Here is a 27,774-nt window from a genome sequence, read left to right as displayed (position 1 = left end):
AATTATTTGGACACAATAAACTGTGAGGTGTGAAACCCGTCACGTTTAACTCAAAGTTCGGAAAGCAGATGAAATTAGTTGATGTGTGTGTTTTTTTTAAAAATTATTTAAGATAAGAAGTTTAACCCGACAGCTTTGCTTGTTACAAGACATTGAAATTCATATACCGTCTAAATATTCCCATGTCATTATTGGTAATATCTGTGAATAAACTACCACCGTGCAAGGGAAAATGAAAAGTAATGCATGTTATCAGTGCCTTAAACTACGTTATGAATTAAGTAAATTTTATTCCCACCGCAATGTAATACGATCGTTTCTGGATGGTGAGTATGTAAATGTTCTTAAACTGCTTTAATTTCCACTCAATTTCTTGAAATACGATAGAGACTATAGGGATCATATAAGGGGTAAAAAGACCCACTGGGGTTGAGCACAAGATAAGGGCTAAACTAGAGACACAAACGTACACCACATTTTTTATGCTATTTAGTATGCGAGGTATTATATAATGCAACGGTCAATTTTAAACGCACCCCCGTTTGGGTACATATCGGGGATAGCGGGGTAGATAGGCCGTGTTCTTTCCTTTAAGGTGCCCGCCCCACCCTCGAATTTTCGCGAACGTTTGCTTTAAATCTGTATACAATAGCTAAACTATGGCGGTCAACAATCTTGAAGTTGATAAATATGGTGAAAATCTAGAAATACTATTAGGTCTACTTTATATGAAGCCTGTGTATTAACACCCGTACTTTCATTTCGAATTCGGAGATAGATCATCGATGTCAGTTGTTCTTGATGGGTAAGAATTGGTGCTATCTGGTAATACATGGTAAATTAGCAGAGTTGTGGACCCTACACACTTTTCTTCATTTGTAGGGTCTCTACACTCGGTGCAGACTAAATAAACAGTTTGCATCAATATATCAATATCGTATGTCTCAATTGTCGCACCATTAATAAACCTCTCAGAGGGTCGAGAGATGGCGTTGCTGACAATTATTTTACTCGCCAATGAATAACGTTGAAAACGTCGAAATAGAAGTCCTATTCCTCCTTGTATTTTCATATACAGTAAATTTAAGTCAAATGGTCTTATTGGAAGGAGCTAAAAAGCTGATTTTATAACTCTATAGGCAACAAACAATTAGGACCTTAATTAACTATCATACCGATGACTTAATCAACGTTTTTATGGTCTCTTTAGTAACACCATTAATTTCTCAAAAGTTGTTTTTCTATGAAAACTTAAATGTATAGAAATACGGTGCCATCCTTTTGATATTGGAGCTAGGGTCGGTATTCATAAACCATATTAGGCCATTTCTTAACTTAAGTCGATTTCTTAAAGTTTCCGTAGTCAATTAAAAAGGTGTATGAGTGATTTTAGAAATAAGGTATGTTTATTCAATAACATTTATGAAAATGAAGTATTTCGGTTATTTTTATTGATAAAAAATAAAGTAAGATATTTAACTTAGGAAAATGTCCTAAGTTTGGGGATTGAATTACGAAGTTTTAACAATACCGACCAAGGCCCCAAGGCGTAACCTGTCCTTGTGCCTGCTTCAATTTCATTATTCTTTATTTTGTCTAAAACGATTGTATTTTTCAGCATTGGCTGAAATTGATTTTGCGGCAATGCATTTTATCTCCCACGAATAATTGACAATTATTTAATTCTTTATTCCATTCGTTAAATAAAGATTAATGTGAACTTCAAATACTAGTAGAAGTTTAGTAACAATGAAATGAAGATTGGCAGTCTTGCCTATCGAGTTTGATCTCAGACCTAAGACTGTTCGCAATATCTGCCCTGGTCTTTGGGAGCTAGTATTTCCGCTTCACACTTATTCTTGCAGTGAGCTTCTCTGATTGGATCAGTTACATTCTGTATCCTCCATCTGGTAAAAACATCGTTACACTTCTAAAAGTTAAAAGATGGCTTTTGCAAACAAAATCTGCCAAAATGGAATAAAGGGAAACAGTCAACACATATGAAATACAATCATTTTATGTTGGGAAAAAGTTGTGAAACACATATTAATTAACATCAAATATAATTTTAACAAACATAACAAACACAAAACTACTAAGGCTTCACTTAATTATATTACTTCAAAACACATGAACATTTCCCCCAATTGATAGAAATGGAAATTGCATTATAGCCTAAGGGTACTTTTTGTAATTTGTTTTGCGTTAAAGTATGTATCAGTTTGCTTTCCGGACTTATATGTGAAAACACATATATACATGAACTTTTAAATTAATTGGTAATATTTATCAAATATAAACAGCTCACCTGGTTATGAGATTTGTAAGTAAAACTAACATATCCAAACAAAATAGAAATCGAAAATTAATTTATGCTTTCAGTTAACACGAAATTAAAATCAATTACTTTCACAACATTTTGCAAATATTCACCTTCACCAATGTTGAGGGCATATATGTACATTTCACTAGGCTACGACAGGCGGCGTCGGTTAGTTATCATCCGACAGCGTCCGACAGGAACGTAGATTGACCGAATATCAACCAAGCACTGGCCGAAAGGTGACGCCGAGAAACCCCAACGGACGCAGAGTGACCGAGAGAACATTTTCTGACCCCGGCAAATTTTGAGCCTGCAAAAAATCGGCTACAACAGGCCAAGATAACATTTTGGCCGAGTACAAACCCTCATCAACCGAACTGCACCGCAAGGTGACGTATGTCTAACCGAATAGAAACCCCCATCGCCCTTACACAAACCCTGAGAAACCCTGCCTGTCCAAGTGTTTTATCAGACTCGGCCAACAGTTTGCTTCTCTGCGTTGGCGTTGCGTCACAGTCGGTTGCTTTGCGTTGAAATTCGGTCACATTCAGTCAGCCAACAATGTCAGGGACAGTCATGCACTGCCTGGAGGGGTTAGACATGGGTCGCCATTCGGTCATGCTGCTTCAGCCTGCGCCAGTGTCACGTCAATATTCGGAAAGCTTGGGTTGTAGTTTGGTCAATGTCGGTTGCTATAAATACGAGTGCGTCACACACGGTTGGTTAGTAATACATTTGTTTCCCACAGCATCATGCCATCGAAGAAACCAAGAAAAACGTTGATCCAGGCAATAAAGAAGATGTAGGGCAAAGCCGTGATGCAGCCAGGTGACACTCCAACAGGCACCAGCCTGCCCTGCCATGGCACGGAGCCAGCGGAGCTGTTGAAGTAGAGCCGAAGGTGTTCTCGCTGCTGCTTCCCAGCCTTGCTGTCCTTGTTAGGGGCATCCACATTACGTATCTCATGCATGTTGGCATTCTAGCGCCAATATCCTGGGATGAGATTGTGGTCATCGTCTTCCCCTTCGGCTGCTTACCCGGGTACCGCATGCGCATCATGTTATGGAGGATCACACAACACTTGACGATGATCTGGACCACCTCTGGAGACTTCTGCATCCTACCAAGGATTACTCTCAACCGGTTTGCCAAGATACCAAAGGCATTCTCTACAATCCGACGTCCTCTTGATATGCGGTAATTTACATTGGCTGCGATCTGGTCATGCCTCAGGTGGAGTAAGGTTTCATCAAGTTGGTACGGAGTGCGAATGCGTCGTCCACAAGGAGGAAGTAGGGGATATCCTCATCATCAGAATGCAGTGGATCTTTTTGGGAAAACCATATGGTACGGTTGTCCATGGCCTCTTTGAGCCCACTGCCGTAGCAGATTTGGGCATCTGACATATGACCAGCTCCTCCCACATCACACCACAGGAACTAGTAGGTGGCATCAACCAGGGACATTAGGAAACTGGAGTAAAATTCCTTGTAGTTATAGTAGTAGTTGCCTTACTTGATTGGGCATTTAATGGCCATATGTTTCCCATCCAGGGCACCCAGAGCATGAGGGACGTTCCAACTCCTCTGGAACTGCAGGGCCACCTCTCTCCATTCATCGGGGGTGGCGGGGCACTGGACTTCCTCCTCTGCAAATTCATCGATGATGGCCTGGCGATGGTGTGTCTGAACACTCTGAAGTTGTACTGCAAACTTGGGTAGTTGTCCCCAGTAGCCAGGTGCCGGAGTACCACAGCCAACATTTTTCCAGTATTCGTATGAACATGGTGTCCTTCTTCTGGAGGCGAGGCGTCAGTCGGTTGAGCAGGAATTGGAACATGTTAGTTAGTGAACGACTGCACATCATCGTTCTGGAGCTTGACCATAAGGTTGTGGTTCTGGCCAGCTGAGACTCGCTGATCTTTTGTTAACCAGGTCCTCACCCAGAATCGCTTCTTGCTATATCTTCTTCAGGCTCTTTGCCTCCTTCTTTCCTGCAGGACCTCGGCCTGAGCACGGATGTAGGCATGATACTGAACAATTAGATCAGCCTGGAAAAGTCCTAGTACTTGCTCATCCATACTGTCACTGGACTGGACTGTCTTGACTAGATTGGACCACCCCAGGCCTGAAATCACACTATTTTAAAGCAACGAATATCGCAGCCATTAACATGTCTGATCCTTTGTGACCCTCCATGACGTAACATCGACGTATGTCTGTCCTATGTGCATCCCAGTGCATCGCAACTCTGACACTCATCATCGCACCATCAGCGCAGCTATTGCCGCACACCGACCGACACAGGCCCATTTTGGCCGAATACTGACGTTACTCCGACCGATATGAATCGTGGATATGACATTTATGTTCGAAAATGTTCGAAAATGCTCGAAAAAGTTTGTGACAGCCCAAATTTTACTGACCGACCCTGATTGACACTGACGCAGCGCAAGTGAAATGGGTGTATTAGTAAATGTCCATTAATGACAAAACAAATTTAGCATGATTAAGCTCAAACACGTTTGTTGAGATTAACCAAACTGCTATTACACATATATAAAGCTATTTATTGGACATTGCTGCATTTATAACCAGGGGCCAGCTGCTAAATGAACAGAGCCTATTGCTGCAAATGTACATCATAGCCATCGAAGATCTCTCGATCAGCCTATTTCAGCTACTGTACAACATAGCTATCTAAGAACTATCGACTAGCGACATAGCCATCGAAGAACTCTCGACTAGCAACAAAGCCATCGAAGATCTCTCGGCTAGCAACAAAGCCATCGAAAATCTCTCGGCTAGCAACATAGCCATCGAAGATCTCTCTGCTAGCCTATTCCAGGAACTGTACAACATAGCCATCGAAGAACTCTCGACTGGCCTATTTCTGCAACTTTACAACATAGTAATCGAAACATTCTCGGCTAGCCTATTTAAGCAACTGTTAAACATAGCAATCGAAGCACTCTCGGCTATTGTATTTCTGCACTTGTACAACATAGCAATCGAAGCGATCTTGGCTAGCCTATTTCTGCAATTGTATAACATAGCACCCGAAGCATTCTCGGCTAGCCTATTGCTGCAACTGTTCGACGTAGCAATCGATGCATTCTCGGCTAGCCTATTGCTGCAACTGAACAACATAGCACTCGAAGCATTATCGGCTAGCCTATTGCTGCAACTGTTCGACATAGCAATCGATGCATTCTCGGCTAGCCTATTGCTGCAACTGAACAACATCGCACTCGAAGCATTATCGGCTAGCCAATTGCTGCAACTGTTCGACATAGCAATCGATGCATTCTCGGTTAGCCTATTTCTGTAACTGTACAACATAGCAATCGATGCATTCCCAGCTAGCCTATATCTGCAACAGTACAAACACAATTTAAGTCGTAATACAGACAAGAAGTTTCATGAACAACCTAATCATCGGAGTTTAATTGATTTCAATTCGCACGGCCTTAAAATGGTATTTCAGTCTGAAAGAAAGAAAAGTACTTTCAAACAATTAAATATTTCCAGCAAGCTGGTCTGATGGGTCATTTAAATAACTTAACGATATGTTGGTCGTTGATATTAACATATTTTACCAAGAAATTAAAATGATAAGTATTTCCTTCATTTAAGGATTGGTAGGGAGTGTTTGTACTAGTGAGCTGGCTTACCAGAGATTACCAGCTGTGAATCAAAATAAATCAGTTTGATAATGACACCATAAGGAAGTATTGTTCGTAAACTTTGATATATCATCAATAGTATGAAACGTAAATGAAAGAGGAAATTTTAAAATCGATAAATGTTAATGGTTATTTGTTAGTGTTGATCGATAGATAATGCATGATTAAATGCACTTTAGGTAAACATTTCCTTCTTTTTTTAGATGTTCTTTCCGTATATTTTCACCATTGATTCAGTAGGCGTCATTGCAGGGGTTGTTTTATAGGTTGTGGGCGGGGAAATTCAGAAGTCAGTGTCAAAATTGAAAGAAGAGGAGGTTTTCATTAATTGAAATTAAACGTTGACTGATCTCTTAAGTATTTAATATAAGTTCAGGCGATGAAGTGCTGAAAAGTGTAAATATGCTGCTGTTGCTGATTACGATCGGTGTAGCATTCCAGGAAAACTTTGCATCACATATATCAATTCCGAAGCATGGAAGCTATGTGTCTTCTTATTTGAAATTGAGTAAGTATTTTATTGTTTAAATATGGATATGTATATGTATTTAAAAATATGGAACATTAATTCGTGTGGCTTTTTAAAACACACTTTTTCTGACTTGAGGAAATAAAAGCGACCATTCGTATATAAATTAAGTACATATAAATCATTGATATTTATTTGAATTATTTTTTGTTAAAACTGAGATGTTAAGATGATAGATGTTGTTGCTCTCAATTTTTCGAACAATCAGAACTTTCCTTTAATAAAAAGGACCCGGGTCCAATTCATTATGGTACTTATATTTAAGTGTGTCCGCCTACAGAGCCATTAATAGTATGTGCGATACACACTTATATTGTTAGGTCTCCACCTGAAGAGCGAGAGGTCGCGGATTCGATCCCTACTTATATTGTTGATTTTCCTTCTGCAGAGCAAGGGGTCGTGGGTTCGAACCCCAACTTATTTGTTGAGTGTCCGACTGCAGAGCGAATGGTTGTGGGTTCGATCTCACTTATATTGTAGAGTGTCCGAATGCAGAGCGAGGGGTCGTGGGTTCGATCCCCAGTTCTGTTGTAGAGTGTCTGACTGTAGAACGAGGGATTTTTGGTTTGATCCCCAGTTCTGTTGTAGAGTGTCTGACTGTAGAACGAGGGGTCTTTGGTTTGATCCCCAGTTCTGTTGTAGAGTGTCTGACTGTAGAACGAGGGGTCATTGGTTTGATCCCCAGTTCTGTGGTAGAGTGTCTGACTGTAGAACGAGGGGTCTTTGGTTCGATTCCCAGTTCTGTTGTAGAGTGTCTGACTGTAGAACGAGGGGTCTTTGGTTTGATCCACAGTTCTGTTGTAGAGTGTCTGACTGTAGAACGAGGGGTCTTTGGTTCGATTCCCAGTTCTGTTGTAGAGTGACCGACTGTAGAACGAGGGGTCTTTGGTTTGATCCACAGTTCTGTTGTAGAGTGACCGACTGTAGAACGAGGAGTCTTTGGTTTGATTCCCAGTTCTGTTGTAGAGTGTCTGACTGCAGAACAAGGATTCGTGAGTTCGATGCCCAGTTACATTGAAGAGTGTCCGATTGCAGAACGATGGTTCGTGAGTTCGATCCCCAGTTACATTGTAGAGTGTCTGACTGCAGAACAAGGGGTCGTGGGTTCGATACCCAGTTACATTGTAGATTGTCCGACTGCAAAACGAGGGGTCGTGGGTTCGATCCCCAGTTACATTGTAGAGTGTCCGACTGCAGAACGAGGGTTCGTGAGTTCGATCCCCAGTTACATTGTAGAGTGTCCGGCTGTAGAACGAGGGGTCGTGGGTTCGATTCCCAGTTCTATTGCAAAGTGTCCGACTGCAGAACGAGGGTTCGTGGATTCGATTCCCAGTTCTATTGTAGAGTGTCCGACTGCATAACGAGGTGTCTTGGGTCCGATCACTAGTTAAATAGTTGATTGTCCGCCTGGCGAGCGTGGGGAATTGGGTTCGTTGTCCACTAGATTTGTAGATTGTCCGGCTGGAGAACTTGAGGACGTGGGTTCGATTTCGACTTTCATAGTATGGTGTCATTCTGATGAGCGAAGGGTCGCGGGGTTCAATGTCCATTTATTGTGTTCGTAGTTCGGCTGGCAAACGTGAGGATGTGGGTTCGGTTCTGACTTACATAGTCGAGTGTCTGGCTGCAGAGCTAAGACTCGCGGGTTCGATGTCCACTTATATTGTACATAGTCCGGCTGGCGAACGTGAGGACGTTGGTTTGGTACCGACTTACATAGTAGATTGTCTGCTTGACGAGCCTGGGAACGTGGATTCGATCTCCACTCTAGTTTTAGGGTTCGATGTCTACTTCTATTGTAAATTGTCCGGCTGGCGAGCGAGCGGACATGGGTTCGATGCCTACATATATTGTAGAGTCTCCGTCTGCAGAGCGAGGGGACGTGGGTTCGATGTCCACTTATATTGTAATTTTGTCCGGCTGGCGAGCGAGGGGACGTAGGTTCGATCTCCACTCTTGTTGTAAGGGACGTGGGTTCGATGTCCACTTATATTGTAGATTGTCCAGCTGGCGAGCGAGGGAACGTGGGTTCGATACCCACATATATTTTAGAGTCTCCGTCTGCAGAGCGAGAGGACGTGGGTTCGATCTCCACTTTAGTTGTAGGGGACGTGGGTTCGATGTCCACTTATATTATAGAATGTCCGGCTGGCGAGCGAGGGGACGTAGTTTCGATCTCCACTCTATTTGTAGGGGACGTGGGTTCGATGTCCACTTATATTGTAGATTGTCCGGCTGGCGAGCGAGGGAACGTGGGTTCGATACACACATATATTTTAGAGTCTCCGTCTGCAGAGCGAGGGGACGTGGGTTCGATATCCATTTAATTTGTAGATTGTCTGGCTGGCGAGCGAGGAGACGTGGGTCCGATGTCCACTTATTATTGTAGCGTATCCATCTGCAGAGCGAGGGGTTTGTCCCCCATTTACATTGTAGAGTGTCCGCCTGGAGAGCCAGTTGTCGTTGTTTTGTTCCGCAGAAGATTCACATAGGAATATGTGCAGCCCTTTACATTATTTCTCATTGACTATTACAGAATCGTGCTGCCAGCAAAACGATTTCATGTGCACAAAGGGGCTGTTGAAAAATCAACAACTCATAATCCCAAACGCCATGGTTTGCGATGGAACCCGACATTGTCCAAACGGAGATGACGAAATCTGCACGAAATGTAAGTTCTCAATGACTTTCCAGTATTACATTTCATTTCTTTATAACATTGGTATCCTCATATGCATATTGTACTGTGTAGTTTGTCAACTTATTGCAATGTGATTTCCTCAATGCATGAACAGTTGTTGTTTTTGTTGTTGGTGATGTTTATGATGATGATAGTGTCGTTATTGTTCTTGCTTATCTTATTGCATGTAACAACGAGACAAAGGAATAAGGCAATATTATGCATTATCAATATTGCTCAATGCTGCACCAGATTCCAGTTCACAATTAAGCAATATTCCGGAGTCAAGTCCTTAAATATGAGGGTTAAATGCCGGTAACGTTGTCACACATGTTGATAATGACTTCATGAGCATAAAATCGTTTTGCAGGTCCATTTCCTCCATCGATTCCATTTGGAAATGCTATCATAAACGGGACCTTATTTACGGCTGGGTCAACTGTCCCCTACCAGTGTGATGAGGGACACATGAGGTTCGGAAACAACATGATAGCATGCCAATCAGATGGGACATGGACTAACCCGCCAGAGTGCAGAAGACGTATGTATTACCATGGAACAGTTTATTGATATACAGAAATATATAGCAATGCATTTTGACTAACCTGTAGCGAGAAGTCGCTTTTGTCTTACAAACGCCGTGCTTTTTCAATAGTCTACGCAGTGATCTCCCTTCTCTTTGCCACTACGTACACAATATAGCTATATTTTAGTTATAGTACTTTTGGATGAATAATTTCCCGCAGATTGCCTTATCATTTCTATTATGTCAAATATCTCTAATTTGTCTGAAATTTTGATTACGACTATGTAAAAGTGTGCGCTCTTAAAGCTATCTTAACCTTGATGTCTGATATGTTGCTTAAAACATGTTGCGTCTGATGTGCAGTATGTTTTTTTGCCAGTATGTGCGATGATACCAAGCTTCCCAAACGCAGTGCCACAATCTCCTAACCCACCCTTCCTAAGCGGATCGACAGTGATTTACAAATGCCTCCCTAACTTCACTCGAGCCCCTGGGACGGACAGCTTCATCACGTGCATGTCGGGCGGATGGTGGATGGGAACACCGACCTGTCTACCTAACTGTAAGGGGAATATAATTATATGTGAAATCATAAATATGTTTTTTATATTTGCAAACAATTTTACTATTTTGAACCTTGAACCACGAGCCTATAGTTTAATGCTTGCCTTCTTTGCGTGTCTATGTAGGTTCAATGTGTTTTATTTGTTTATATAGCATATATTAAAAAATCGTAACCAATAGGTCCAATTCCTCCAATGATTCCGAATGGGATGCCTGTAAAAATGGACAATGAGTTCTCTGTGGGGAGTGTTGTTCAGTTCATGTGTGACGCCAATTACGCAATAACTGGACCCGATACGGTCACGTGCCAGGAGAACGGTGCGTGGACGAAGCTACCTGAATGCAGAAAGTGTAAGTGTTGTTATTTGGTGTGTTGAAGAATAGTGTTCCTGTTCTTGTTCATTAACTAAATAAAAATAAGTATTTCTGTTTGATTTAAATTTGACATATTAGCGCGGTTTAAGTTGATTAATTTTATTGTATTCTTATGATAAACTCAATAAAATGTATATGACCTAATCATTGAAATACTTGGGGTTTACCCATTAGTTTATTATTACTTGTTTTATTATCAAGTTTCCTTAAGTTAATGCATACTTTGTTTTACGTTTTTTTACTTTATTCAGGATTGTTGGGTTAAGAGTGATGTTTGTGCACGTAAACTGGTTTAAACCTGCTCTATGTCTTGGCGTTTACCCAGTGCCATTAAACGGGGCTTATTTTCCTCAAGTTAATGTATACTTTGATAAGATTTACCATTTACGTTTTTACTTTATTCGGGATTGTTGGGATAAGAGTGAGGTTGTGCTCACAAACTGGTTTAAACCCCTAGTAATTTTACATTATACTGACCGTTCAAAGGCGGTACCTAACAATCCTTGATAAACATACTTTTTTACAATATATATGCACTATGTTGTTCGTGGAGTTTTGTGCTGTTGTTCCATGTTTCTTGTTTGTGATATTTTTGTGCTCTTTGTTTTTGGCTACCCTGTGCCATTAAACGGGCTGTATGTTTTAGCTTTTGGCTACTGAGCTTCTTTTTGTAGTTTTTCACATACATTTTGAGTACAGATAAAACAAAAACATTTCGATATTTAAGCTCTTTTTAACAAACATATATGAAAGCTGTATATTTATTCACCAGTGTGCCCAGAAGACCAACTACCAATGCCTGCCGATGCGACTCCTTTATATGGTTCCCCGCCCTATGTTGTAGGAAGCATTGTTGTGTATGCATGTAATGATGTTACGCAAGCCGTGGCTCCTAACAGCTTTGCAATGTGCATGCAGGATGGTTCTTGGATGTCTGATATATCATGCACTCCAGGATGTAAGTAGCGCAACGGATAATGAATGACAAAATTAATGCTCTTAATAATTAATTTTATTTGTATTTATATTCTGAAGTCTGTGAAGCAAAATAAAACACAGTCTAATGTCAATCTCACTCCAACATAAGAGCTGCTGAGTTTCATTAAAATACTGAATGCTTGTACTTGTTTTAAAAGCGTACTGTCTCATGAAATATGTTCTTACCTTTCAGGTAGTGAGATTCCAACCATTGAATTTGGAACTATTAATTCAATTCCGAGCGAGCTTGCATACGGATGCTCAGTGACGTATACATGCTATGTGGGTTATGCTTTAGTTGGACCTCACGTCACATCATGCTTGCTAGGTGGAACCTGGAGTCCAAGACCGGAATGTAAAAAAGGTACCTTAGCCTAGGTAGAAAAAGGGCTCATACCACTTTACTTCTAACTGAACCATTTCCCCGCGCAAACGCTTGAATTTGAGAAATATTCGGTTTTATCAAAAAAATATTAAAATCAATAAATATAAGGATACAATCTGCATGTTCAGCCAATTAAATTGCAGATAGGATCAATAAGTACCCGTTATATGCTTGATCATTAATAATTCCAACTTTTGCGGGTGTTTAAAAGTCCGCCCACTGCTACTCATCCGATATGGCGGATCCGTTGTCTAGTGGTGATACACTTGACTGTCAATCCAGAGGTCGCAGTTTCAATTCCCAGCCATACCACTAAAATCATCTTCCGAGAGGGACGTGAAATAGTGGTATTGTGTGACAGTGCTATACACGGGTGCACGTTAAAGAACCAGGGTAGCTCTAACTTGGGTCACGTTCTGTCTGTGCACTATGCTCCAAAAACTCGAATTGATTAACAATCTTATCTGAGCACTCGCCGAATTGGCAAGGCCCAAGTGGGAGTACAAATAACATTACACCTACAACCTACTCATCCGATGCAAAATACCTGCGTCGGATTTCAGGTTGAGACAATGAGGTCGTAGTCTAAGCCAATTATATGACCTGAATTATCGCCACGATAAAATTAGATAATCTCATACATGACATGTACTTTTACTTTGATCATGTTCTTTCTCCTGTCCAATCCGTATGGCCTTGACGAAGTATGTTTCCAGTTTGCCCCGTTGAACTTCCGGTGTTCGAGCACGCCTTTCCGGTATCGTCAAACCCAAAACCGCCATATTTTGAAAGCGAAATAATTCGATACGAGTGCGAAGAATGTTACACTCTTGCCCCTGGCTGCAAGAACAGCATACGATGTGAGGACGGGTGTTGGAAGGGAGAAATACAGTGCGTAAAAGGTAAATATATCTGAATAAATAATCATGACTATTTTTCTCCGTTTGTAAGGCCGTAGGACACGACTCATCACATTAAAATGCAGAAACGACCATGAACATAGTCGTCCTGTCGCGTAGAATCGTTTTTCGTAAAATTCGGGGAAGAATTTATTCCTTCACCCTTTGTGACTTGTAATTGGGAGTTAAGATTGATTTTCCCTTTTATTAAATAAATGGCAAACATGAACAGTGTTCATATCCAGTAAATGAAATCGACGTTTTAACAGAAACTGTGGTATGTTGCTAGGTATCAGGCATTCGGAGCTCCTCGGCCATTTTATCGAAAAAAACAAACTCGCAGGTATGCAGGTACATCAGTTGAAGTAGTTCGTAAAATTTTGAATTATATCATTTATTGAATGTAGTGTTTAAGAGTTGTATTTATTGACCTAAGTTTAAATTTATTGACCTAGAATTGTATTATTGCAAACATAATTAAGAATCCCAAGAGTTAAGTCACAAAGTTTAACTGCTAAATTAAATTACTACGCGATCTACTTGCAGCGGACTTAAACGTACCACTTTTTGAGTATGTAAACCGTTCAAATACATCCGAGGTTTTTTTTTTAAAAAAAATGGCAGAGGAGTTCCGAATGGGTATTAGGTACCCCTTAATGTGTTGTTGCTAATTAAAAACCCTGGCAACGATTTATATTACATTTTAATAAAAGCACAGTCACTTATTCCAGTTAATGTTTCATGGTGAAAACATTATTCCAGGCTAAATTTGTACATCAAACTGTTTCTGTTAATGTGTTAACAAATCATAGAATGTGTCAACGCACTACCAAGTATTCCGAATGCAACGCCACTGGAAGGTTACAGTCCACCATATTTGGCATCTGACACCGTTGTCTATAGATGTAATGACGGATACGTGATGAACTCTTGCGGACCTAACTACGTCACCTGTCAGGCGGACGGGGAATGGTCCGATGAACCAGTTTGTATACCAGACTGTGAGTTGAGAAATAGAATATAAACTAATATTTATTATAAGATAACAGATGACAAACTCCACGCAGTGTTACTTCTCCAACGGTACAAAACAAATCCCGTACTTTGTACATTAACTTTAATATTTTTTGCATTTTAACCTCGATGCAGCTTAAATTATTGAATTTTGATAACAACTATTTCTAAAAAAGAAAGAAGAAAACACATTTACAAAACGTTGAATATCTAATGCACCAGTCAATTGTTACCATGTTCCCCAGGGGGTCCGGGGATTAGGGGGGAATTTGACTTTCGGTCCAGCCAGCCTGGGAAAAGTCCCCATCCTGCGGGGGCGAACTGCTCGTGAATCCCCCGCCAAACACCCGGCACCCAAGGGACTCTACGTAAGGCCCATTCCCCCTATATTTGGTGTGAAGACAAAACCAACGCACTCACCCGGCACAGCGGGGAAGGTAAAAACACGGCCCATTTCCCCGATATATCCTCGGACCTTGGGGGCGTGGTTTCAATTGATTGATGCATAAAGTGTATCTATTATCCATGTCAGGGGAGATCACTGCGTAAGATATTGAAAAGATGCATAACCTTGGTATGATTTCAGGTAAAATATGATTTACCACTAGGGACCTAACTGTCACGTAACGGAGTTACGTATAAAACACTTTAAAGTAATACCAAAAAATCAAAAGTAGACTTCAAAGTTTATTTGGAACGAAAAACAAATATTTCATCATAATTATCAAAGATAGATTTGTATGTAAATTGCCTAGACCTAGCTGTTGACAGATCGTGATAGCCGCTGGCTATTAGTCCAATTAGCTTGACAGTTCATGACTGTTAAAAGACGTTCTTTGTATGTAACCAGAAATTAAATGGATGGTTGATAGGCACGCCTGTCAAGAGCTAGGAGTATATATGAAAGCATGTTGGAAAGATAGTTAGAGAGGGGTTAGGCAAGGCAAGGAAAGCGGCCTTGGGTCCTTAATGGACGGCAGTTAGGATGCGGGATTACCTTAAATGTCATACTGTATTTAGAACTTATTATTATACTTAGAAAGAACGTGGAACAATAAAGAACTGACATTCGAACGGTTGTTGTTTAATAACTTAAAGACTTCCAACAGTTTAAGTGAACACTTAGAGAGTTCTGTGGCTGTTACGTCACGTAACAATACGAAATGATGAACTATAGTATTTAGTGTAGGCTAAGCAGAGGAAGCTGTTTGCTATGTAATAAAAACTTGTTATGTCAGAGTATCTGTCGAGTTAGTGTACATGTTGGCAGCTCCACGATGTATAACCATAACGCATACGTCGCTATGGTTGACTGCTTCGTAGTGAACATGTATTCAGTCTGTCAGTGTACATATGCCAGGTGTTACGTGTGCGTATTTTTAACGACGCTGTTTTTATTTAAAATTAACTCCTGTTTAAGCGCCACTACGGTGTCCTGTGGCAAGGGCATGCACTGAACCGATATGGAGCGGAGCCAATCAGTGGCGTCTATGTGAGGGTGGCGGTCAGGGTGTGTGCGATACAACGAAAGGGCGACTAGAGGTCTTTCACGAGGACACTTGGCGGCCTGTGTGCAGGCAGGATGAGTGGTATCAATGGCCTAATCTCCTTGTTGCCTGCAGGATGTTTGGCTTTCAGTAAGACCATTTATAATTACGCTCTTTTCAATCACTTCTATAGGTAAGTATCAATGAGAATTGGGTTATTTTATACAGTTTTTTTTTTTATTTTTCCAGTTTTTTATCTATGCTTGTTACACCTACAGATAAAAAACCCATTATCATTGTTGTATGTACAAGTATGTCTGACTGTTAAATTTTGGTATGTACATACAGCCCGTATTCACAAATGATACTATATCAATTATAACCATATTGTGACATGTGCACAATGCTGTTCAAGTTTGTAAAAGACACATCCATCAAACAAATACACAGTCCTCCAACAGAAACAGAGCCATCAGTCAAATATACAGCCATAAAAAGCAGCCATAAAAAGCCATTGACCATAGACACAGTCATACTTAAACGCAGTCCTCAAACAAAAACACAGTCATAATTAAACGCAACCCTTAAACAAAAACACAGTCAAACTTAAACACAGCTGTCAAACAAAAACACAGTCATAATTAAACGCAAATTCAAAACAGATATTAAAATAATGCAGCCATGAAACAAAGAAATAGTCATTCGATTGAAAACAACCATTAACGTAATTCCTTTGTTTTTAAGACACAGCGTCGCAACGTCAGCGTTTGGAGATTTCGATGGTCCAACTTGGATAGCTGATCTCGAGTGCACGGGTAGCGAGCTTACTCTATCGCAGTGCCAGTTTGAATATCCGAGTGCCTGTATGCGAGACATCGGAATCATCTGCACAAACCAGTGTACATCAACGATTTAGAAGATGGAACTAAACTAGATGCTGTCCACCCTACACAGAATCAACATTCACAAATACATCTGACTCTATGATGTTACCGAGATCGTGAATTACTTTAAAACAATCATGTTTAACAATTACGCCTTTGCTTGTAATTTTCCCCAATAAACGTATGAACAGGTGATTTTTGGTTCTTCATGTCGTCGTGTTTGCATTGCGTTCGTTTTGCTGGCATAAGCAATCAATCAATAAAGAACATTTAAAACATTTCTGTTTAAGAAATGGGCTACTTGAGTTCTCGTTCCTGTCCAATAACGCATTGAGTCCGACTTCCTGACTTTAGGCTCAGACTCCGGCACAAATAGCCGAATCGTCAAAGTTTAAAAATATCTATAATACAACGTATATATAATGGCAAAATGTGTGTGCCTGGCTGTAGCACAGCTCCTTTGTAACAAATTCACCCCTCTCTGTCATCTTTGATCCCATATTAGCATTTTTGTACTCACTGGGTTGTGAAAGCCTTATTTAGAAGCGCGCTTCGTTTGTATCGGAACATGAACACACACCAACAAAGTCTATTACGCAGTACCAAGCAGTGATTTGTGTGGCATTATATAGCTAGACGCGGAATGCTTTTGTTTAAATCATCTATATCAATACTACTGCGTTATAGAAATTTTCTAGCCTGTGTATTTGAGTTTTATTGTTGAAAGGAAGCCAGCAATGAAGTAATACTAAAGTGCAAGGATAACTATTCACAAGTAACAAACTAGCACGTTCACCGCTTAAATGTAACACTGGAGTAAATGAAATGGAATCCACGGCAAGCAGGGAGGAACTATATCGTTTAAATTTATGTTCTGTATTGAAAACAATTGAATTTAGCTGTTGTTGTTGTTTTTTAAAAAAAGAATTATAAATGGTGTTTAAACTGCGTGTGCCATTAAAAAAATCAGCCAATATATGTTGCTCAGCGGATATATTTGTGTATTAGTCAGAGATATGTTGACCAGTAATTTAAAGTCAACCTTAGCGACTGGTCAATAACTGGGTCAGTAGCTATAGGTACACAAGGCTATCGCCATATATTTAGATCGCGGTGAGGTCTGGTAAATAGCTAACAAACATCCAACTATAATAGTAGCTTTAGAATGTTGTGGATAAAGTGTAGAATGAACGATTTTAAGAATTTAAGTATTAGTATGATTTACTATGCACGTATATAATGCAATAATAAGGGTAAGATAATATTACCCTCTCTTGGGTTTGACTATAAGGTAGCACACCCCTAATGGGCACTATTTCAAACTGTGATCATCTTCATAATTTCTGAATGTGTATCATTTCCTGGATTCAAAAACAAAATGTAAAGGAAATTTACGGTCAAATAACAATTTTATTTAAATTTGAATTACCCTTTCCCCATTTCAGAATTGTCGATTAAAACGACATCAGCCGAAAGACAATAAAAAAACCTACTTCATTTACTATTTAACAGTTTGGTAATAATTTGGTATCAGAGTAACAAGAAATATATTTGCTTTCAGAAATAATACATTGTGGATCACATTTCCAACAAATATAATCATACTGTGCTGAAATAGCCATGGTATTTCAATTTTAACATACTATTTTGACCGCGTAAAATTGGAACATCGACGTTTAAAAACAAAATAAACAAGTTCTAGGAATACTCATGACCTGTTCTTTATTAATAATTATCTTTAATCTTTTTGGAACATTATACCACAAAATCAAAATGTTTCACCAACTTATAAAAAAAAGTTTGTAATTTCCAACCACCTATATCAGCCGTGCCTGCAAGTTAATAGAGCTAATATTTATGTGTAGAAATGTATTAAATTACTTTGTAATGAAAATAAAATATTAACTGCTGTAAAAAATGTTAGGTAATGAAAACAAAGAAGAATATTTTTATATATATATTTGTGCTTCTGGCATGATTTGAATCATTACTTGAAACCCTCAAAATATTTGTAGTCTTGTGCTTAACAACATAGGCTAAAGCATTAAAATTGAAGGGTTTCAAGTGGAGGTTTTCATTAGGGGTGTGCTAACTTAAGTACGCAACTTATAGATAAATGCAAACAGTTTTAACTACCCTCAATATACACTAAATTTGATTGGCCCACAGATTGTCTAAAAATAGTTCCACGTATACGTTTTAAGTCCAAAATACAGAACCGTGTGTTCAAGGAGGGTTCTATGTGGTTTAACTGTACTGTTTACTTTAACAAACTTATTGAAGTTATAACAGATTTCAAATTCCAGGACATAATAGTCAGAACAAAAAGTTTCTGTATATGATACATCATGATTTTGACTACTTTATATACTCTATATATTCTGTTTCTTCATATGCTGCTCTACTATAACGCATGCATAAAATGAATGTTCACTTCGATCACTCCCTTAAACAAGGAAATGTACGTAATAGTATATTTGTCATCTAAACATGTTATTGGGAAAATCATATTTTATTATGTTTGACTGTTAATGTATTCAATCTTATTATGAGTAAGTACACGTGGAGTGGTATGAATCATATATTGAGAGTTCCTAAACAACGTATTAGGCCTAAACAACGTATTTGGCTTAAACAACATATTTGGCCTAAACAACGTATTTGGCCTAAACAACGTATTTGGCCTAAACAACGTATTTGGCCTAAACAACGTATTTGGCCTAAACAACGTATTTGTCTTAAACAACGTATTTGGCCTAAACAACGTATTTGGCCTAAACAACGTATTTGGCCTAAACAACGTATTTGGTCTAAACAACGTATTTGGCCTAAACAACGTATTTGGCCTAAACAACGTATTTGGCCTAAACAACGTATTTGGCGAAAGCCAAATGGTCTGGTGCGTATGCTACTGCTTAAAAGGGACTCACTCATGTTTTGACAGCAATGGTTTCCCCCTGGAAATGGTTACTTTACTCATTGATACCGAAACTTATGAAAAATTAGTCTGGTTTTGGTGAGGAGCGAACCCACGCCGATACAGTAAAGGAAACATATAAAGCTGTCAACAAAACCACATGCACACGAGGATTCATGGACAAACTAGGATATACGCTTTTGGTTGAAAACTGATTAGTCATATATAAACATTTGCTAAAGGGTTCCAGTTGTCAGTTCCTAATGATTTGCCAAACTTTATTTTGTCATACAAAGAAAAGTGCATTAAACAAAAATGAGAGCGTTCCAATTCCAATTTGGATTGTTTCAGATTGATTTGAATGCCGTGCATTGCCTAACGGACCGCATTATTGCAAAAGCCATGTTTACTGCTTGGTTGTACATGGCAGTATTCTTTTAATATTTGTTCTGCGTTGCTATGAGTACTTTGTGCAAAACACTCTCTCTTTGTTGCAAATTCCGTGCGATATAAAACAACAAAACTGAGTTTACAGATACTTGTTATTTTGTTCACAAAAAGTGGAGGGTCACTACAGTTGCACTCATTAAATACATGTCCAATGCAATGACATCACACCCTACCTGGTCTCAAAGCAGTAAATACACCAGTGCTAGCAGCGCTTTGATAACAATGCGTGAGTAAAATCATGCCCAGGAAACGATTAAAATGCAACTCTAACCTAGGTAATGTCTAATTATTTCTACAGTTTAGCTTCATCGGATGGGTAGGTTTGCAGCCCTCGAAACAAAAAATTACCTCTGGGTTTTCAAGAAATGATTCTCAAGTACTTCGACGGAGAAGTTAAAAGTTTCCAGAAATTTAGACAGTAAAGAATATGATGCTATCTTAAAGACTATTATTGGCATTCAGCATTTGAAAAAAAGTCAAAGTTAAAATATTGTCTTAGGGACATGCTTTGATTTGTATGATACCTGTTCTGTTTTCTCTGGCACCTGTTTGTTTCTTTCTGGCGACTATTTGTTTCTCTTTGGCACCTGTTTGCTTTACTCTGGCATATGTTTGTTTCTCTCTTTGGCACCTGTTCTGCTTTCTCTGGCAACAGGTCTGATTTCTCTTGCACCTGTTTGTATTTCTCTGGCAGCTGATCCGTTTTATCCGGCAGTTGTTCCGTTCTTTCTGGCACCTGTTTGTTTCTCTCTTTGGCACCTGTTCTGCTTTCTCTGGCAACAAATTGTTTTCCCTGGTACCTGTTTGTTTTTCTCTGGCACTTGTTCGTTTTTTCTATGGCACTTGTTCTGTTCTCCTGTCACTGTTCTGTTTTTCACTGGCACTTATTTATTTTCTCTGGCACCTGTTTGTTTCTCTCTGACATCTGTTCTGTTTTCTCTGGCAACTGTTTTGTTTTCTCTGGTACCTGTTTGCTTTACTCTGGAAGCTGATATGTTTTCTCAGGCAACTATTCTGTTTCTCTGGCCCTTTTTTTTCTTTGGCAACGGTTTTGTTTTCTCTTGAAACTGTTCGGTTTTCTCTGGCACCTGTTTGTCTTTCTCCGGCAGCTGTTCTGTTTTCTCTGACAAAAGTTTTGTTTTCCCTGGCACCTGTTTGTTTTTCTCTGGTAACTGTTCCGTTCTCTCTGTCAATTGTTCTGTTTCTCTGGGACCTGTTTCTTTATCTCTGACAACTCATCTATTTTCTCTGACACCTGTTCGGTTTCTCTGACACGTTTTTTTTTTATTTCATTGACAACTCTTGTGTTTCCTCTTGCACTTGTTTTGTTCTTCTGTCACTTGTTTTGTTCTCCTGTCACTTGTTTTGATTCCTCTTTCACTTGTTCTGTTCCCCCTTACACTTGTTTGTTTCCTCTGATACTTGTTTTGTTTACCTGTCACTTGTTTTGTTTCCTCTGGCACTTGTTTTGTTCTCCTGTCACTAGATCTGTTTCTTCTGGCACTTGTTCTGTTCTCTGGCACCTGTTGCGTTCCCTCTTACACTTGTTTTGTTTACTCTGGCACTTGCTTTGTCCCCTCTTACATTTGTTTATTTCCCTCTTACACTTGTCTTGTTTCCTCTGCCACTTGTTTTGTTCCCTCTTACATTGTTTTGTTTCCCCTGGCACAGAATTTGCTGATTTTGTAATCATATAAGAACTCGTACTCTTAATTCGTAATATTGTGTCGTAAAACAAACGGAATTAAGATAAATCTTTGTAATTTAATAAATGTTCTTTTCTGAGTCTGAGTCTAGATTAAGAATTCTTTTCGTAATCATGGTCCCTGGATTTCAGACGAGCCAAGGTGGTACTCAGGTACTTATTTAGGGTCCATTTCTATTATAAGACCTCCAAAACTGCACTGCATGATACTCAGATCGGAGATCTGATAAGATGGCACCAGGCATTTAGATTAAGATCAATACACAGAGGTTATGTACTATGGGGGTCACTTAAAGAAGGCTTAAACTAGGCCTTTAAATGCCTATTTAAGGAGTGTTTGGCATAACAATCCCCTGGGGCCAATTTTCTGTTTATTTGATTTTGGCTCAGGGCAATTTAGTGTCCATTTTTATAATAGAATCTCGAAAGCTGCATAGCAGGATATTCAGATCAGAGATCTGATAAGACGATTTTGTAATTAGATTAAAAACAATACACAGAGGTTATGTACTATAGGGGAGGTCACTTATAGAAGGCTTAAACTAGGCCTTTAAAAGCCGAATTTAATGTTAGGCATAACAATTCCCTGCTGTGCATTTCCTGCTTCTTGTACTGATGTCACAGTAGGGGTCAATTTTATGTTTATTTGTTTTTGGCTCAGGGCCATTTAGGATCCATTTCTATAATAAAATCTCGAAAGCTGCATAGCAGGATATTCAGATCGGAGATCGGACGATAATGCAATTAGATTAAGATCAATACACAGAGGTTGTGTACAATAAACGGTTGTGTTTTTTTGGGGGGAGGGGGTCACTTAAAAAGATTAAACGAGACCTTTGATATGTTAGTTATACACATATCTTTAGTTACAATTTACACTAATCACGGTTGAAACTAAGCTTAAATGTATGGTTTACCTTATATTATTCCCAACATAAATTAATAAAAATATTTATTGTGACGATGTGTGTTTCTCCTCAAATGTCTTTAAACCCAGTGTTTCACAACAGGGTCATCGTTTAGCTACTTGGCGTGTCATTGTAGTTTCTATTGTATTGGTCGAAATGTTAGTATAAACGTAATTTGTTTTACATCGATTATGATGAAGGTTACATTAACCGATGCTTAGTCACTCTTGTTCGCACGATGTTATGCGAGTGCTTGGTCTTGTGTTGTAAGGAAAACCGGAGAACCCGGAGAAAACCCAATTGTCCGGGTTTGTGACCACTAACCAAACTCACATGCGCCCAGGACGGGAATCAAACCCGAGTCACTTGAAAGTGAGTGCGCTAGCCACTTCGCTAATCCGGGTTATCGATTGCTATTCATAGCGCCTCGTGAAATCCGAATCTGCAAAATTCCACTCGAGTCGAATACAACCACCCGGATCAAAACGCAGTTGCAATAACCCTATTATATTGGTCTCATATATTATTCAAAAGTGCAGATACATCCATCACGCATCGAAACACATTCCCCGTTTTCCGAAGTTTTGATAAAAATGAGTAAAAACTGAGGGCCTATTTTTCCTGCTAAAAAACGTTGAAAGTACCGTCACCGGAACTTTGCAAAACAAATGCCTCGCTATATCAGCGGTTACGGTTGGGCGCGACACCCCAACCACCCCTTTCCCAGGTAACACATACTTTAACTTTATGTTCAAACCATAGTATTTCAAATATTTGTCGCATGCTTCGCATGTGTGTTTTTTGGTATTCAGCTTTACTGTTAAATGACCTAACAGATCATTTTTTTTTCAAAATTCACCCGATTTATGGTGATAAAGGTGACAAAATAGTGGCACATGTTTATTTACTATGTTCTTAAAGCTGCACTCTCACAGATATACCGTTTTTACAACTTATTTATTTTTTTGTCTTGAAATAAGCCATTTTTTTTGCATAAATATCTGCAAACGGTTTAAGGAAAATGCATAAAACATCAATTTTTGAACTTAAATATTAAAATCTGCGATCTCATTTTTTGTCAGCAGTCTTTTATGACTGGTTTTGATGGATTTTCGCAAAAAATGGCTCGTTCCAAGACAAAAAATAAAATAGTTGTCAAAACGTTCAATCTGTGAGAGTGCAGCTTTAAGTGACAGTTTAATAAATGAAAGCTTGAAAATTGGGGTAATCCCTTTTTTCGGCAATGTGACACGTGTTGAGTAAATACATTAATAAAGGATTAATTAAAGGACCGCAGTAAGCTTACATTTATAATTCTGGGTAATTTTTCACACAAATGGACGGCGTTCTTTAACCATATAATATTTTTCAAAACTTATTTGATTTAAAATTATGAAGAATATTAAAACATTTTACCCAGTAATATGGTATCTATTCATTCATTAAGAATAAAGGTATATGTGCAAAAAATAAAATTCCAGATACCTGTAGATAGAACATTTTTGTACCTTTTTGTAATCGAAATGATCTAGAAGAAAATTTTTATTATCTATTAATATGTCCTTTTTTATATGATATCAGAAGGAAATACATTAAGAAATGTACATAATTTGTTCAACAACTGCATGTATTATATCATGTTAATTATATATAATAGGTAGTATGTCTCTAGACAATTCCTAAACTATAAATTATCATGATCTTAGCTTCAATTGACATGTCGACTGTATATGTTTATTGACGACTGTAAATGATGCTAAGTAATATATGAAGATCATATGGCTTGTGTCTTCACTTGCTTACTTCATTAAAAATTTATATATAGTAAGTTAAACAATCTCTCTTTGTATTTGCAGTGTTCAATATGTTATGTTATTCAGTTATGTCTATGGCTTGTGCAGCTACCATATTCTATGTTATTCTTATGTATAGGTCATTTGTGTAAAGAATGATCGAACAATAAAAAAATATTTAGTATAAACGACGGGAGATAACTCTTATTGGTTAAATAAAGGAAATTCTTTTGTCAATAAACTCATTATTTCTAAATATTTTGTAATTTTTAGGCTACAATGCGTATAATAAATTTATAAAAAGGTTTATTAAAAAATATATACATTAGAAGGCGTCTTTCGTTAACTTTCTTGCATATTTTTTTCAGTTTAGCCATATCCAAAATCGTATTTCGGTTGACGACGGGAGATAACTCTTATTGGTTAAATAAAGGAAATTCTTTTGTCAATAAACTTATTATTTCGAAAAAAATATTTTGTAACTTTAGGCTACAATGCGTATAATAAATACATAAAAAGGATTATTAAAAATATATACATTAGAAGGCGTCTTTCGTTAACTTTCTTGCATATTTTCTTCAGTTTAGCCATATCCAAAATCGTATTTCGGTTGACGACGGGAGATAACTCTTATTGATTAAATAAAGGAATTTCTTTTGTCAATAAACTCATTATTTCTGAAATATTTTTTTGTAATTTTTAGGCTACAATGCGTAAAATTGTTATTTATATAGGATTATCAAAAGATAAATACATTAGAAGGCGTCTTTTGGTAACTTTCTTGCGTATTTCCGTAAATTTCTCCGTCTTTCGGTAAATAAGCGTATAAGTGGTAAGTCCAGTATCCCAAAGTTCAATGTTATTTAATTCATTTGCAATGCATGCATGTACGGTTATACAAAAATGAGGTTTGGCTCAGAAACAAGAACCACTGGTACTCCTGCATCTTCAATTTTATTTTTGTATTATCATCAAACTGTAGTCTATATCAAACTGTATCAGTAATGCATACATATACAGTGATTTTTTGGGAATTATTTTTACCGCCTTTGCCTTGCAAATTGGGAAAAAAGTCAGCAAATTTAATGGAAAATATACATGTTTTAACTTTTTTATGCATACATTATGCTGTGAAAGAGTAAGCCTTGTCAATATTTTGTTTATATTTCAAGAAATTCATTGTCTTTTTATTAATTAATGTAATCTGCATTTATCGAATTGGGAGAAAAAATGTGGAAAATGGACAGTTTTTCTCGAGGGGAAACAGCCTTTTGAAGGCGGTAAATTCCACCAGAAAAAATCACTGGTATACTACACAGAACATTTATAAAAAATATTGCTAATTAAAATTTCAGATTCCTTAGAAGCAGCAGATCATGAAAATCTGTCCCTATGTGGCAACAAGGGCGTGCTCATGGTGGAGGCATTGGTCGCTGATGAGCCAATGGTCGTGTACAGTGCGAGTACGCTAAATATAAACCTGACTGACATTCCTATGTGCTTCATGCCATGCCATGAGCTTTACCATTCACACAAAAACATCAAACAAACTGAATCTAGAATTGTGTATAATTTGTAAATATTAGTCAAAAGGGTGGAAAATGTGTCAAACTTTGTGATTGGCAAAAGTATCATAAATGCAGTTTAAATTTTAGATGTTGATGTGTATATTTAAACTATGTATGGAAATCATTCAAAGGTAAATATTTATGCTGATTGTTGTTTTCTATGGAGGAAATATTGCATATTTTTGAATTTTCTTTAAATATTTTTTTTTTGCTTGATATGAAAGTTGACCCAATCAGTATTTGCAGTAAAAAAGAAATTAAAGTGTGTTTTGTATACAGTCAAACCCTGTTGGCTGGAATTCTTACATTTAGTTTAAAGAAATCGGTCCTTTACACCCAGTTCGAGCCATGGAGGAATTGAGCCAAGCGAGTTCGAGCCATTGGGGTTCGACTGTATATGTTTTATATTTTCTATAACTTGTACGAATTTGAACAAGATATTTAAAAAAAATAAGGAAAATATGCCAGTTTGAAATTATAATGTTATGACTGGTAGGTGTTAAAATTCTGAGAAAGCCTGAAATAGACCTTGCGCTGGCTGGAATTTTCTGTGACATATTTGGCGCAGAAAGGGTTAAAAGTACGGTGATTTTTTTTTGTAAATTCTCTAACGTTGGAACTTAAATGGCTACAAATGTCAATTGTGTAGTCATTACAAGAATGATAGATGTAGTTTATATTTTATTGCAAATGCCTATATTCATTTTGTGAGTTATTTTTCAAGTCACCTTTTTGAGCCATTTCCATGTGCCAAAGTTTTTCATATAAAATTATTTTTAACCAGGTTTTCCAATTATTTTTAACCAGGTTTTCCAATGGAGACAGTGGAAAACCCAGGTTTTTAAATTTGGGTATGGTGTTACATGTAGGTGGGCAGGTGGCTCTGACCATTGCCACTCTTGTGTCCAGGCTTTAACTTAGCCATGCATAGGATATTTTGAAATAACTTTACAAAAATGTTTAACAACTTGAAAACTGTGGTTTTGATGTCTTTCATTTATTGAATAGTTTAAAGCAATTGATTTGCTTGATCTAAAATAGTGTTTGTTTGATCTCAAAACTAATATTTGTATAAAATGATCTTGTAGTGTTATCATTCCTTCACTGGATGTTATCCTTGTACTGTTTACAGTATCATAGTTTAGTAAATAAATGAATAAAATACGAGTAAAAGTAACTATAAATATATTCGGTCTTCGCTCGCTCCTCTTTTTTGCTAAATGCAAAACAAATATTTTTATTCTTATTTCACTCGGTCGCCCCATTTTTTTTTAAATCCGATGAACAAGTTATCAAATTGGTGAGGCCTTACCGATGATTCATTTACCTTGCCATGAATCAATGGCAATACTTAAAGAACAATATACAAAACTAAAGCATTTATTACACATAGAAAAAGGGAACCAGAAAATGTATACATGCCATGAAAGATTCGCCAAAGACACATGCAATTGAGGATTTGATCATAAAATAAATTCACAATAGCACCTCATATATAGCATACATTCGTTGATGATCTTATTGCTTGTTTAATCATACATTTTTTCACGATCAGTGAACAAAATAATAATTAAATGACCTGTTCTTACATTTCAAATATTTCAAGGGGAAACATGGCTAAAGACGATGCATAGTTCATACTTGAAAGCAAACTCCGCGTACTGAAAAGTGTAATCAAGAGATAACACATCGCCTATTGAAAAAGTTAATTCAGTAATTGTTTACAAGACATCAATTGAATTACATGTACTTGTAAAAATAAGTGTCACTTTAACAAAGCATACTTCATTACTATCGATTCATCATCAACCAGTCTTCTGTGTGCAGTATTACAATACATGTATACTATAGAGTAGAGGTTTCAGTGTTTGTTGACAGGTTGTGGAGAGTAGAAAGGGCAATTTAATGAAATGAAAGTTATCAGTCGTTTTAAAGGCCTAGTTTATATCCTTCTATAAGTGACCCCCCCCCCCAAACCGTGTTTTGTACACAATGTCTGTGTATTGATCTCAATCGTAATGCCTAATTGTCTTATCAGGCCTAGTTAAAGGAATCTTTAGGAATGACATTTCCCTGCTATGCATCTCCTGTAATTGTGCATTAT

At 38.0% G+C, this 27,774-nt stretch overlaps 1 protein-coding gene across 1 annotated transcript; it reads left to right on the top strand.

The window, feature by feature from the left end:
• Window positions 1-6,387: 6,387 nt before the first annotated feature.
• On the top strand, window positions 6,388-16,504 carry LOC128220778 (C4b-binding protein alpha chain-like). Its single transcript, XM_052929304.1, has 11 exons — window positions 6,388-6,516; window positions 9,074-9,208; window positions 9,588-9,758; window positions 10,123-10,305; window positions 10,488-10,658; window positions 11,455-11,640; window positions 11,854-12,024; window positions 12,762-12,947; window positions 13,757-13,945; window positions 15,379-15,595; window positions 16,190-16,504. Exons 1-11 carry the CDS (start codon window positions 6,411-6,413, stop codon window positions 16,359-16,361), a joined length of 1,887 nt encoding a protein of 628 aa, XP_052785264.1. The 5' UTR covers window positions 6,388-6,410; the 3' UTR covers window positions 16,362-16,504.
• Window positions 16,505-27,774: the final 11,270 nt, after the last annotated feature.

This window comes from Mya arenaria, chromosome 15 (genome assembly GCF_026914265.1).
Source record: "Mya arenaria isolate MELC-2E11 chromosome 15, ASM2691426v1".
Lineage (NCBI taxonomy): Eukaryota > Metazoa > Mollusca > Bivalvia > Myida > Myidae > Mya > Mya arenaria.
The sequence above is the reverse complement of the archived record's forward strand: the minus strand, read 5'-3'. Positions and strand labels throughout refer to the sequence as shown.

Bases quoted from the DNA above. Each gene is read 5' to 3' on its own strand.
- LOC128220778 (XM_052929304.1), top strand. From the start codon at position 6,411: ATGCTGCTGTTGCTGATTACGATCGGTGTAGCATTCCAGGAAAACTTT. The intron at 10,659-11,454 runs GTAAGTGTTGTT...TTTATTCACCAG, and splicing joins GCTACCTGAATGCAGAAAGT to TGTGCCCAGAAGACCAACTA. The intron at 13,946-15,378 runs GTGAGTTGAGAA...CTCCTGTTTAAG, and splicing joins ACCAGTTTGTATACCAGACT to CGCCACTACGGTGTCCTGTG.